This window comes from Daldinia decipiens (assembly GCF_022478715.1).
Source record: "Daldinia decipiens strain CBS 113046 unplaced genomic scaffold F4813scaffold_3, whole genome shotgun sequence".
In the NCBI taxonomy this organism is placed as follows: Eukaryota; Fungi; Ascomycota; class Sordariomycetes; order Xylariales; family Hypoxylaceae; genus Daldinia; species Daldinia decipiens.
This window is the reverse complement of record NW_026054546.1, coordinates 1,186,517-1,200,710: the sequence shown is the minus strand read 5'-3', so window position 1 is coordinate 1,200,710 and position 14,194 is coordinate 1,186,517. Positions and strand designations below refer to the sequence as shown.

The window sequence follows — 14,194 nt, the reverse complement described above, 5'->3', positions numbered from 1 at the left end:
TTAAGCACAGTCTTATCGTAGGTACTTTGCGGGGATTTACTGCTATTGTAATGTACTAACACCGGGCCTTGAATTTACCATACCACCCGTATCATACCCTCCATATTCGCTTTTCGTCCACTAACCTCTGTCCCTTTTTCTTCTTGTCAGGTACACTCCGAGTATCGGTGAGGTTGTGATATTAGATACATAGTATTACATCAGCACCGAAATAGAAAGAAATGCCGCTCGAGGTTCACAACATCGAATGTCAAAGCTTCGGTACCACAATCAGTACATATTCCTACGGAGATTCTTGGACGCCGAGAAAGGTGGCTGAGATATTAGAAGCAGCTTGCATACATGAATGCGTAATCAGGTAACTATCTAATATTTAGTGATTAAAAATATACGGCGTGACAGTTCGAGGCCGAATATGATGATATTGAAATTACCTGTTATTTAAATGCTTTAAATATCTCAACGGTGAATATGTCCGGACATACAGTTTTGCCGTTAATGAAGGAGGATGGCCCGAGATAGTTCCGCAGATTTTCTTCGGGTGGGTTTCCGCCCTAGGTACGAGGTCCGTTCTAAACGTTATTTGAAGTTCCAAAGTAGTTCATATAGAAGGATAATGGTATCAAAGTATTCTCAGCAGCATACCATTATTTTCGTTTACAAAGTAAATGAAGTGAAATTAAATAGAGACGACGCAGTATCTAGGCCGTAGCAACATTCAAAGGCCATGGTTATAAACACTCTTGTTTTGAATTTGTTTAACGACACTTGATAGAAGATGTAATATATACCTTAGGTATATATATATATATATATATCTTAACGAACGAACAATCTGCAGATGCATGTTCCGGATAACTTCTCCATAAGAACGCCACGACATGTCACCAGCCGACAACGGCGACCAAGAAATCGTCATGCCCGCACGAAACGTACCTACCCGCCGCTACTTAACAAGCCACCTGTATGCACGACAAAAAGCCTCGTCGACGCGCAAGTATATAATCTGTTTCCAGGCTGTCTAAGAATGACATCTGCGGAGAGGCGGCGGAGGCTTTTACTAGGGATGATGTTTCATCTTAATTTCTCTGAATTTATTGCCTTCTATGCTGCACCTTCAGCTGGCTGGCTGGCTTCGAGGACTTTAGTGCCATGGCCTTATATAGTATGGATATAATCGTTGCCTGTGAGTGTTGTGTGGTTGTTGTCTCTTACTGGTCGCAGCAATATGTCGTCTACTTTCGATATACATCGTTCATCATCCGAGATCGAGTGATCGACTAATACGTGATAGGTCTTGGTGAACCACTAAAGAAGGGAGATACGCCACAACTCTGTAGATGATGTCTCGTTTCGGTTTATATGTCCGATAAGTTCGGGAGGCTGTATGTCCCAAACAGTTATACATAAACTTAAAACCCGAGTTACTAGGTGCTTAAAACACCAACACTGGTAAATATGGACGTGCCCAAGTAGAATTAGGTATTTTCAGTGGGAATAAGTATTGTTGAGTTGGATGACGGAATTAATTTAGCTATACAACTGAGAATATATCTCGTGACTGGTGGTGGTCTCGTCTAAATTGCTCGCACTGGAAGGCTTAATTGTCCGTGGTGGCCCCGGAAAGGTGAAGACAAAAAAGCAAAGGGGTATCGTTATATACAGGACCGAATGTACCTAGAGCGCCGGATGGTAAACATGGCCATCCAGACTCGCCTTCCACCGCGGTCCGTCCTTCCGCATCCCCGTCTCCTCCTAGAGGTACTTATAGAAGGGTAATATAGACATCTGCTTTGTAATAGGTACACCATTATTCATGCATATGTATATATATATCGTTCAAACTCCCCCATCATGTTAAATTAAGTCGGTTGGTTATTGGCGATTAAGTAGCGTTTCTGAACTTTGAGAAAATTTGGTAGGAAGGCCAGGCTAATGGTGGCTTAGGAGAACTGGCTTCGATCCTTCTCCTTCAGTCCACCGATTTGATCCATATCGATCGAGTAGAAACCGGCGCTGTTCTCTTTGGAATATGCTGGCAGTTGCTCCTCCTTTACAGGCTCAAGGCCAACAGTGGTCTCGCCGACTCGGACAACCACAACGCGGCCACCCTTGTTGCGACCTTGCTCATCCTGCTCATCGGGGAAGGTGATGTGAATCTCGGGAATGTTGTTGGGCGAGTAGGGTGGCGAACTCGGGTCATTTAGCATTGGACGGCCATTCAGAACAAAAATACTTGATCGGCCGTCTGCGGTCTGGATGGTGAGACGGCGAGTAGTACCGTCATCATGTTTGATGTCGTTATACTGGGGTAGGCCATCTTGCTGGAGCTGTCGCTCGCGCTTCGCACGCCGCATCATGAATAACAAGGCTACCAGAACAAGAGCAAAGAATGCGACGCCAAGAAAGGCAATCATAAGGTCGATGACCCCGTCCGGCTCGCCTCCCATATCAAGGTCCCGCCTGGAAAGGACAGCATTGCCACGGGCAATAAGGTTGCTGAAAGTAGACATATTGACAATAATTGCTAATCTGACGATAAGAGTTATTGTCGTTGTTTAATGCCGGGTGTCAAGGGATTATGTCGGTCCAGTTGAATAATCAATGAATGGCTCGGCTATATTGAGACATGAGTTAGATATTTGACTCAATACGGTATAGAATAGAGAAACCCAGATAGCAGACGAATGGATATGACCATCTTGCCTCCTAGATTGGTTCAAGACATGGATGAACATACGTAAGGGAGAGAGTAAAGGTCTCAAGACTTCGGAAGGCTTCGGAAAACTCCAGAAGAAAAAAAGACTGGACGGAATCAACCCAAAAAAAGAGTGAAGCTGAAACCAAATAATGAGTGAATGAGAGGGAGGGGCTCAAAGCCAAAGGAGTGGACTCTCTGAACCGACAGAGCAACGACAGGACGGCAACGACAACGACGACGAAGATCGTGAAGGGAAAGGAAAGAAAGGGAGGGGACACGGAGAGTTGAAGAGGATGAGCGAGATCAACAGATTGTGGAGCTCAGGTTTAGGAGAGCCATGAAAAATGATTGGCCCTAGACGAATCTTATTAGCAAGGGGGGACGGATCCGTAGTTGCTATCATTCACACGTTGCGGGAAGGGGCTCGACAGGCACAGGCTTCTGATTCGATGCATCCATCGACAAGTTCCAAGCTAAACGCTGCTTAATTTCAAGATCGACCAATGATATTTAAAGCGGCTCCAGTAAAAGCGGGTAGTACAACACAAAAACGGTCAAGGCCCGATGACGCTACAAATTGTACATGGACAAACTACCTAAAACAGAACAAATCATTATCTGAAAGTGAGCTTCTAGACTTCTTTAGGAGTCTAGCCAATCACGCATACCCTTACCCCCTCTAAGCTCCCTACACTAGTAGCAAGTAAATGGATTAAGTGGGTTCCCACATATTTCAACACTTCAATGCAACACCCACAATTCACCCACAGTGGAAAGATTACTACATATGCAGATATTCAAGCAGTACCTATTTAAGGACGTTTAATGGTTGGGATCAATTCCGTCCCCAGGTAATTGCAGGAATGTTTAAACTTCATGCAGATCTAATGTACTTTGTATGCATGTACCAAGCTTTAAGAAACAAAGCTATCGATAAGCCAGCTTGAATCCTAATAGTATGTAAGATAGGTGGATTAACAAACTGCAGCGAATCAGCTTGCCTCATTCTATTCTTAGTTTCAAGTTAGAGATATATGAAGAGGAGCTACCCTGCATGGCACAAGCCTCTACGTCGGATAACCACCTACCTATCTGCCTACCTGACACTCGATGTTGAGTATATTTACTATATTTACTCACAGATATACTCACAAATAGCAACTCGGCCCGTTCAAACAAGAGCCATGTACGAAAGGATTAAGTAACGTAGGAAAAAAAATTACTCACGGGACCACCTCTTAGTCTTAATCAAGTAAATCAAGTTCAACCACACATACAAAATGGGTTGCGTATGCACTAGTGCAGAAGGTCCTAAGGTCCCAAGGTCCCAAGAGTATCACAGCCAGAACTTGTCATCATTGATAGTCGGTTTGAGTTCCCTCACTCGACTCAGTATGTTCCGTTGTCTGCCATACACAAGCTTACCGTATCCAGGATAATTTCGACGGAGAATGACACTCTCAAGGTGGCAAGGCTGACATCAACTACGAGTCCTCTTGCATACCTAGCTTCACCATTGAACATCTACTAACATATACATCGGCGATGTCAGTATGCGCATCTGTCTGTATAATTCAGAACGCTCCCAACATCCCCCGCAATGCGCAATGGCGCCGGTGCTTGATTGCAGCTAAGACATGGCAGAGGTCGTGCCGAACGATGTACCCGGTGCCATATTTTGTGTTGGGCCGGTATTTGCCCGTCTGATTTGCCCGTCTGTGGCAATCTCCTAGCCTAGAAGTCCAAGCATGCAATCTGTGGGTTGTTGGATCGTCCTTGGGTATTCATCACTACGAAGCCTTTTTTTGTGTTACTAGGGGACCTGCTCGATAATCAGGTTTGCTAGTCAACTAGACAATCTTCTCTGTCAAGTTCTTCGTCGGCCCGGAGAGCAGCTCTGTGCATAAACCAGGCCACCCCACGTCAAATGTCTCACAGAGATCGGCTGGAGACGCCTTCTCTATGGCTCGAAAGCCTGCAACTATCCGTGGAAGGGGTCCTACGGTCTGCGCTTGTGCAATACGTTTCATTGCTAGGCGCGCGTCGGCGTGTCGGATACACGAAAATCGTAAGCAACAAACAAGAGCCCAAGGTTGCCGGTATGAAGCCGCTGCAGGACTCACGCCTCGGATCTTCGATCGGGAAGCCACATTCAAATCAACCACAATTATATCTTGCTACAAGTGACTATATCCTACCCCACATCTACTTACTGTGATATAGGCTGTGAATAAACAGGGTAAGGCGGTTATAAACGCCGTCGCTATAGTGTAGCGTCGAATAATTCGACGAGTAGTTTTAGGGGCGCGTATATTATTACTCATCCTAGCATACTGGCATACCTCAGACAGCCTTACTCCTATTACTCCTACTACTAGGACATCACTGCCCTAAGTCCTCACTACCTAACTATTAGAGAGGGATGGACTAGACACGTATGACTTTGAATCGTGGGACTTGTGTTACACTAAAAGGGAACGTAAGGCAAAATCGTCAGGCTCTCACTATTGTCAATAATCGACACTACGACTCCAGTAGACTTGCTCCCTCCTCTAATAGGGGACGGCGAGCCAACGAATTTGTTCGTCGAGGCGAGTGTTCGCTGCGGTGTGACTGTTTAAGAGTGACAATGAAGTCGACAAGAGTTCGTCATGCCGAAACTAACGGGGAGCACGGTGTCACGGGGAGGCGGACGAAGGATCACTTAGGTGAGGTGAGACCGCGACACGTCGTTCCATAACGGGAGATTGGCATCGGGCTACATTCCCCAAGATAGTCATCTTCATTCCTGCGACATATGGCGAAGATTACGACATTCCTAAGTCACCGGCGGCCGGCTAGGTGGGGTCTGAAACTGGCATCCCTTTGCTCTACCTCTACGGTTGCGTGGCAGAGGGAGGAGGACATCATATGGACGTCTTAGGGCGGCGAAACTACAAGGCAGAGCGAATGGCGCACATACCAAAAGTTTGATTTATCGTAGTTTTCGCCGTGTTGTTTTTGCATTGTATACATATAGATATTTCGAGAATGCATATACGGGTAGCGAGTAAAGAAGAGCACCTGCTTACCTAGGTAGGTAGGCTTTGCCAACGAGCCTCCCAATAAGTCAGGCTGTAAGTTATTAGTTACGTGATATCTTCAGCGAGTTCCTGGCCTTGCTGCGAGGATCGTGCGGTAGGGCACCGGTTAATGCTACTACGACGCATGATTCGAAGAGAATGCCGTTCTCCCAGACTGTTGGGCTCGTGAAGTCGGTCCAATTGGGTGGACAACAAGCAAGCGGTTGTCTCCAAGACATGTAGGAGAGCCACATAAGTGATCTGCCCCGTACATCCGCAGTCGCCCCTGTACCACCAGCTTTTATTATACATGCTTTGCTGGTAACTGCGGCAATAGTGTATCTTGGCCATAGCAACTAGGACCTGATAGGACTTGGTAGATAGAATATTAGTATCGTGGGCCGTCTGCCCATCTCCCCTTCCCCCCCAATCCTCCCTTCAAGTTGAATATATCACTTTTTGTTTCCTTCGCCCTTGGCCAGTCGAAGTCATTAATTCGCAAAAGGGAGCGCGGCTCGAGGACGGTAACGCTCAAGTGTCGATAAAAGGATATTTCGCATCGTATAAAACAACTGCCCGTTCCTTATAGCTCTTTGTCCCTGTTGATTTGTGCCTTTCATCCTGCACGACTACTTTCTGTTGTATCAAATTCGAGGCCATATCAATGTAAAACAAGTCGAGGACATATACCAAAAACATCGACAGCCCCCAAACGCACATATCGGACGGCGCAGCAATAAAGACTCTGCATGTTACTATTCGCATATACATAAACGCTACCTCTTATATATTAACGTTACGACACCACGGACTTTGAGGGTATTTCGATAGCCAGTAGTAGGCTAACGCCACCACCAACGGCCCCCAATTCTTGATTTCAGAGGTTGCAGACATTGTTCGTAACCCGGCAACTGATATATTACGCATTGGCATTCTTACATTCAACCACGATATAGAACGGTGGAAACAAACGGGCAGCTTACTCATTTAATATACTCGCTGCAGAGCTTAGAAGTTGTCTGTGGTAGCTCCAAAAATACCACAATACTACATTTCCACAATTCGGTCGAGACGGAGCAACAACTGCCTATCATATTCAACCTGGAATCTCGTCGAGAAAGGAACATCCCGCCATCAACTTGAACGAATCAAGTCCTAGTTTTCCAACCAAGTATACCGCGCAACACTTAGTATATTCCGACTTGGTGGACAAGCACCCGCCCATACCTTGTCAAAAAAAAAGACCCTGGTATTTTAAACGGGGAAAAGCTATTGTTTTAACCAGTTTGCATCTCTCGTCGAATAATATAAGAGTGCTAAGTTGGGTTAAGTGGTTTTAAGTGGTGGGTGTCGCGCGACCATCGGGAGAATCATCTTGGAGACCACGCCACTAAAAGATACTTAGTGTACCTTAGGTACCTTACCTTGGAAGTAGGTATCGTACCTAACCTTAACTACATATAGGTACCTACCCAGGTAGAGAAGGACACGGCAAGAAGACGGGAACGGGAGTCCCATTCAAGGACCCATCGCCCCATCTGCACCATCTGCACCATCTGCACCCGCGCCTCACAGATTCGCACCTGCATTTTTGGCCCTTCGAAAACCGAAAACCCGAAGAAGAAAAAAAAGAGAATTTTAACTTGGGTCCAAGCTTTTGCTCTATTGGTGAAAAGGGAAAGAGTTGAGCTTAGGTACCAAGGCAGGCAAGGCAGGCAAGGCAGGCAAGGCAAAGCAAAGCTAAGCTAAGCAAAGCAATTACAGAACTTAAGACACCTGCACTTACACCAACTCCGCGGAGCTCCCTCAGCTTGTCTTACAAGTTTGATATTGAAGTTTAGCTTCTTCATCGATCTGACCCATTTCTTTCCCCTCTGCCCGTTCTCCCTAAGCTGGCGCCAGCTCTCTTCCTCCTTGTAACAGGTTAGGTACTAACTACATACAAGAGAGAAGCTGGGTTAACTGCTCATTACCTGCAGCCCGCAAATGCTAAAAGTTCAGTCACAGTGGAGAATTCAACCTAGATTCAAGTCTGCATCTGTGCATCTCTGCATCTGTGCATCTTTACACATCTGCATTCTTCTCTGCTTGCTTTACGTAGCTCGCACCCGTCAAAGTTCAGAATCCTCACTCAACATACAACATATTACTACTTCGAATAGCCTGGGGGGTTGCTGCGTGAAGAATCTGCAGAGAAGCTTGGATGGTACTAAGTTTAGGTACATATCCAGTTGCAGGTACTAGTCAAGGTACATACAATACGCCCACAGGCCATATGGATTGAGGGGAAGTCGTACTTGAAAGTGCTTGCCTGTCGCCGAACTATTTAGGTACACATGTACCCCTGCTGTACACTGGAGCCAGGTCGTCGCACAAAGCACGAGCAAGAGCGCATTGGGACCCGTAACTGATAACACCTTACAGCCCAACCTCAATCGCTGCAGCATTTACATTTGCATTGCCCGCGTCGCCTAATACAAAATAACAACATACATATAATCCACAATCCACAATACCTCACAATACCTTACGCAATATACAACAAGTAGGTACCTTCACTTCACTTCACTTCACTTCACTAGGTACTTCTCGTTTTAACGCCTACGTTAGGTACCTCTCCACCCTGCCTTGCCTTACCATTACCATTACCGTCAAGTTGGCTGCAACCCTCCCCCCCAAACATCTTTTCCCCCAGATCTATCAGATTCACACACTGCCAACTCTGTGAATCGTCTCTTTTGGGGGCCCACCCCCCTACCAATTCTAGCATCTTACCGTATTCTAAGTTTGGCCCTAGACCGGACTCGAGACCTTCTACTACCTCTGGGCACTGTTGGTTTGGGTCTGATTTCTTTTTTGGGGCTTGATACATCCCTGTCTAGTTCTTAGGCCGGTCAGAACTGGGCAAGTCTCGCAAGACTGTGACTCGAGGCCATTTTTTGACCTTTACGAAAGAGTCCAACTCCATTTCGTAAGCCAATAAGCCAGCCAATCCAAAGCACAAACATCCGTTCTCCGGCTCTGCGCAAAACACGCCCCAAAAGAGCGTGGGGCTCATTGCTCGTTCAAATAAGGCGCTCTCACGTTCTTATTGAAACTTAACACTTTTAGTACAACGGCCTGACCTACTCGTCTACGCTCAGTTGAGGCCAGCCCTCACGGCCCTCACGGGGTAACCTAACAATCCTTAGGCTGTACAGCTAGCTATATTCTTAAAACAGTTCAGGCCTTTGCGGGAGAGACACCGTGCCGCATCTGCATATAATAACTCTCGGTACTTGCCCCGTCAACTTCGAGCGAACATCTTCTACTTATAGTTACCTACATATAGGTGGTAGTTCCTGCGCCCTCAGCCGAGAACGTCTCGTCATTTCTCTACACTAATCCACGCCTACCCGCGCACAACCTACATACGTACATTAACGTACATCAGCCCTTCCTTCGACTGCCTACCTGCCTACCTGCCTGCCTACCTACATACTCGACTATTCATTTACTCCGCTTCTCTCTCTCCTCTTCGACCCTTTTCGCTCTTGAGAGCAGTCGACTTACATGGTCCATTTTATCCTCGGGATACATGTATACAGAGACGTCATCATACCAGAACATAAAGTCGAGCTTCAGCTATCAGGTAACTAGCTTAGGGCGATATAGAAAGATAACACAAGAGCAATCTGGGTATGCACACCTTTCCGTCATAGCCTCGTCTGATTTATACCTTATCTTGCCCGGTGTTGGAACGTCCCTCGTAGCATTCCGTCAGCCTTAACATACTACTCAACTCCCACCCTCTCTTCGAACCCCAAACCTATAGGCCAGTAATCTAATCTGTTCTTTGTTTCATAGTCCCATAACTAGAAGAATATTCTTGCATACATTCAGCATATATAATAGATTTCGTCAAGCGACCGGACATCACGATCGTTCCGCCACGAGCATCACATTTCGAGCGTTATAGGGCTCGACAGAGACGGCGCGGCACGCCGCTCCCTCCAACACATATAATCCTTCTGCAGGATACCAACAGATACTTCCGGGCGACGTGGAGCTATGACTGCAGCAGTAAGTGTTTATTTCCTTTACCGTTCCCTAAGGAGATGCAGCTTAGCATAACTGCCGCCTGGCGTCCTATAATCCGAAGTGTAGATGGTGAATTCTTCAAGGCTGTTCCGGCCGTATGAGTGGTCGGTTGACTTCCTGATCATGCATGGCCACTTCTTCCACCCTTTTTGAGCTGTCACGAACCTCTGTTGCCAAGCTAACATGTCGCTACATATAGACACGGCCCAACGGCTTTCCTAATCTCAACATGGTAAATCCCTCCAACGACAAGGCTCCACAGCCTATTGGATCAACTTTCACCCATTCAGCCTGGCAATCAAATGGCATCTGGGGAAATGGAATTGGTGGTTCGTTGAATTCACGACGGGATGCGACAGGCGCAAGAGGTATGTGATACAGGAAGAAAGTAGGGGTATACCCCAAAGATAGACCTAACAAGTGTTATAGAATCAGAAGAATTCTCGCCAGGCGCCGCCTCTGGTTCTGGACAACTAAACCCAAACTCTCAAGCCGCTCCCTGGGGTTCTCGGGCCGGCATATGGACCCCGGGAAGTGGTACACATCAGGGTCCATCGTCTTCTGGAAGCATTTCTCCAACGCGCACGAGAGACGGTTTTCAACACAGCTTCTCCGAAGCTTCAAGTAACTCCCTTCTCTACCCGCTCCGAGCGCCAGGAGGCCAGAACGGGTCAGTTCCGACCAGGACATTACCATCCGGCCCTACAGATCACACAGCGTCATCTTTGAAGTACTCCACGAGCTTTGGAGATTCGGCTGGCGACGAGAGGGGGAACTCCAACAGATTTGCGTCAAACACCAACGGACAACTAGATTTTGAAACTACTGGTTCCTATCGGCATAATTCGAATGATCCGTCATTCCTCAACCTTGGACATAATCGGACGCTCAGCTCACGGCAGCCCGAGCCCGATGTACCGGCCTCACATCGTTACGGTGATAACTCCCACTACTTCTCAAAAGCCCCTGGCCATACTAAGACGCAATCCCAACGTCCCTCTATTTCTGGAGCTTCAGTCACGTTGCCATCGGAGACAAGCCGATCTATCCCCTTTTCCTACGGGACAATGGGAGCAGTAGATACTTCTAGTCACGACCTGGAAGAGACTCTCAACCGAGTTACCTTGGATGATAGTTCTGACGCCGTCGCTGGTAACTATAACGGGCAATACAATCCCCCCAGCCAACACTTCCAACTGAACCCCGGGTCTCAGACCTGGCAGCACGACCTAGGAAATAATTCGAGGGCATTCGGCCAGAATCTGCAAGAGTCTTGGGCGGACCCTCTTACTACCTCGTTCTATACGGCCAGGAGGGGCCCGGGCGAACGAGGATCATCTGCCGAAAGAGCAGCGTATCGCCCTAGCGTCAATAGTCCTAGGGCTCTGTCAGGCACTCCAAACCCGAGGGCTGACACATGGAACAGACCAGGTTCGCGGGACCCGAGGGTTCTTCAAGACCTTGAGCGGGCACCGCAGAGCTCCCAATACGTACACCCGCAACCCTTATTTCAGACATCTTACTACGGTGGCAACCTCTCTCAGTTCTCAACCCCTTACGACCAATATGCACAGAACTCGGGCTTCCGTCCTGCAATGCAGGTTCCGACATACAATTTACAAATGAATTTTCCCAACCTTTCGGTTCCTGTGAGACCTAGCAGGGACCAAGATCCTGGCAAAGGCGTTCGTAGCGTGCTTCTTGAGGAGTTTCGGGGCAACGCCAAGTCTAACAAGCGCTACGAACTAAAGGTATGTTGCAGTATACCTAAACGATAGCAGATTCAAGGACTAACCAAGACGTAGGATATCTACAACCACATCGTCGAGTTTAGCGGCGATCAGCATGGCTCGCGGTTCATACAGGAAAAACTTCAGACTGCAAACAGCGATGAGAAGGACCAAGTGTTCCGAGAAATCGAACCGAACACACTTCAACTCATGAAGGACGTCTTCGGCAACTACGTCATACAGAAATTCTTTGAGCACGGAAATCAAGTCCAGAAGAAGATAATTGCATCGCAGATGAAAGGAAAGGTCGCAGAGCTTTCGACTCAGATGTATGCGTGCCGTGTTGTACAGAAGGTAAGTCTTAGGGTGAACAATCTTACACTAGAAACAAGCTGCTAACTGGCTATCAGGCGCTTGAACACGTGCTTGTCGAACAGCAGCACGAGATCGTGGAAGAGCTTAAGCCTGACATTATGCGGATCGTCAAAGACCAGAACGGAAATCATGTGATCCAAAAGATCATCCAGATGGTACCTCTGCAATGCATTCCTTTCATTATGGATGCTTTCCAAAACCAAATTGAATCCTTAGCATCCCACAACTACGGATGCAGAGTCATCCAGCGAATCCTCGAGTACGGAACCGAAGCGGAGAAGAAAAGCCTCATGACGGATCTTCACGCCTGCGCGGCCAAGCTTATAACGGACCAGTACGGAAATTATGTCACCCAACATATCATCGCCCAAGGCGAACCGGAAGATCGGCAGAAAATAATTCAACTGGTGCTCCAAAAGTTGATAATATTCTCCAAGCACAAATTCGCATCGAATGTGGTAGAGAAGTCGATTGAGTACGGGACGACGGAGGATCGGAGGGCAATCAGGTGTCAAATTACGGCTCTGCACAGTGACGGTACTAGCCCGCTCCAGCTCATGATGAAGGATCAGTTTGGAAACTACGTGATCCGTAAGTTCGAAGTCGTACTCTGTTCAGTACCACGTCATAACTAACCGATAGACAGAGAAACTTATGCAACATTTAGAAGGACCGGACCGCGAGTCGTTTATAGAGGAGATGAGGCCTCACTTTGCGAACTTGAAGAAGTACAGCACCGGACGACAAATCACAGCTCTTGATAGGCTGATGTCCGCAAGCTCGACCGCTACCAGCCCTACTACGCCGAATCTATTAGTCGATGTCAATTCAGCTGCGCCTACTCCGTCGCTCACCATGGAGCAGAGTAGCCCACAGAGTAGCAGCCCGCCTAGTACCAATGCGAGCGTAGAGGAGTCTATGGATGAGAAGAATAGCAAGGCCTCGCCCCTCAAACAAGCTTGCCGGCCAGTTGAGGTTAACGAACCGTAAGGCACCAGACGCGGTTTCGCCACGTACTAGCAAAATGTTACAATCTTTCAATTCTTCGGACAAGGTCATCTAGCCATCTTGTAGGCCACGCATAAACCTATTACCTGCAAACCCCCTTTCGTCTGTCTTTTTTTTTATTCAGCAAGTCGAAATTAGCACTGGTTCGTAAAAAATACCATAGCACTGCAAATAACGCGAGAGATGGGAAGATCTCGGGTCGGTCGACATGACACTCTACGACATACGACATAGTAGCACATAATATCTGGTTTTAATGGTCTCCTTTCGCATCAAACGGATTCCCTTCTTACGTGTCTTTTTTTTTTCCTCCGCAAATTGGTTTATTGGTGCCTGCGGATGGCTTGGGAGGCGGCCATCGGCTTTCATTTATGCGGGTTTAGGCGTACGGTGTTTGGGGGTAAAGGTTGGGAAATGCGGGCAAATCATAAGGTATTTTGGCGCGAGGTCTCGGAAGGACATAAAGAGTGGCGAGCCGCCCTGGGGAACAAACTGACGGCCAAGACGAGCACACAAAAAGCGAGAATTCACAAAACAGCGTTTGTATTTTTTCTATCTACTCGACGGCATGTGTTTCTCCCTTGCCGGTGTTGAAAGGTAGATGCGCCTAGAAATGACATAGAATCGAATGCCTTACTCAATAGGTTAAAAGTTGGGGTAGCTATCCTGTTTGTTCTGGTGATGTGGTTGTGACTTGGTGGCTTTTGGGTAATAAATTGAAAAAAGCCTGGTCGTGCCGCCGGTAGCCAGACGCCAAGACGCCAAGACGATAAGACGATAGGGCTGGTACATTATTTCTATTATGGCTGCGCTCTAGGCTTGGGGGAAACCGTATGAGGATCTGAAGGATCTAGGTGAAACAGAGGCGTACGGCTACAAACGTCACTGCCTGTTATTGATGGAGAAAATGATATGATGGGTTAGTTAGCTGGGTACTCTGCCGCGATAGATATTGAAGAGGCGTCGTATTGGGGGTTTGTGTTACTCAATATTACATTGCGCAAGGGTAGGTACATAGATAGAGACATAGATAGAGAAATGTATGTCTAAGCCTAAGGTAACCCATCTAATATACCTATACACTACGTAAAGTATAAACGCTTTCTTTTCTTTTTTTTTTCTTTTTTCTTTTTTCTTTTTTTTTTCAGCCCTACGTTGGAGATTGATTCACTAGACTTGGTAAAACAACGCTAGATTAAGCTACATGTATGTATGAAGTACGTAGTGTACATTGCATT

General features: G+C 47.0%; 2 protein-coding genes across 2 annotated transcripts; one reads left to right on the top strand and one right to left on the bottom strand.

Annotated features, from left to right (window-relative positions):
• Positions 1-1,560: 1,560 nt before the first annotated feature.
• On the bottom strand, positions 1,561-2,754 carry F4813DRAFT_176037 (uncharacterized protein). Its single transcript, XM_049239255.1, has 2 exons — positions 2,741-2,754; positions 1,561-2,617 (listed from the first exon to the last, which is right to left on the bottom strand). The coding sequence occupies exon 2, from the start codon at positions 2,511-2,513 to the stop codon at positions 1,944-1,946; it is 570 nt and encodes a 189-aa protein (XP_049103862.1). The 5' UTR covers positions 2,514-2,617; positions 2,741-2,754; the 3' UTR covers positions 1,561-1,943.
• Positions 2,755-9,233: 6,479 nt separating this feature from the next.
• On the top strand, positions 9,234-13,117 carry F4813DRAFT_175895 (ARM repeat-containing protein). Its single transcript, XM_049239254.1, has 7 exons — positions 9,234-9,441; positions 9,610-9,825; positions 10,043-10,211; positions 10,273-11,594; positions 11,649-11,927; positions 11,984-12,539; positions 12,595-13,117. The coding sequence occupies exons 2-7, from the start codon at positions 9,814-9,816 to the stop codon at positions 12,936-12,938; spliced, it is 2,682 nt and encodes an 893-aa protein (XP_049103861.1). The 5' UTR covers positions 9,234-9,441; positions 9,610-9,813; the 3' UTR covers positions 12,939-13,117.
• The last annotated feature ends 1,077 nt before the right edge of the window (positions 13,118-14,194 follow it).

What these genes read in the sequence shown, in the direction of transcription:
- F4813DRAFT_176037 (XM_049239255.1), bottom strand. Translation starts at nt 2,513, where the DNA reads ATGTCTACTTTCAGCAACCTTATTGCCCGTGGCAATGCTGTCCTTTCC.
- F4813DRAFT_175895 (XM_049239254.1), top strand. An exon ending in ACAAGCGCTACGAACTAAAG is followed by an intron (nt 11,595 to 11,648) that starts GTATGTTGCAGT and finishes ACCAAGACGTAG; the next exon opens with GATATCTACAACCACATCGT. An exon ending in GTTTGGAAACTACGTGATCC is followed by an intron (nt 12,540 to 12,594) that starts GTAAGTTCGAAG and finishes ACCGATAGACAG; the next exon opens with AGAAACTTATGCAACATTTA.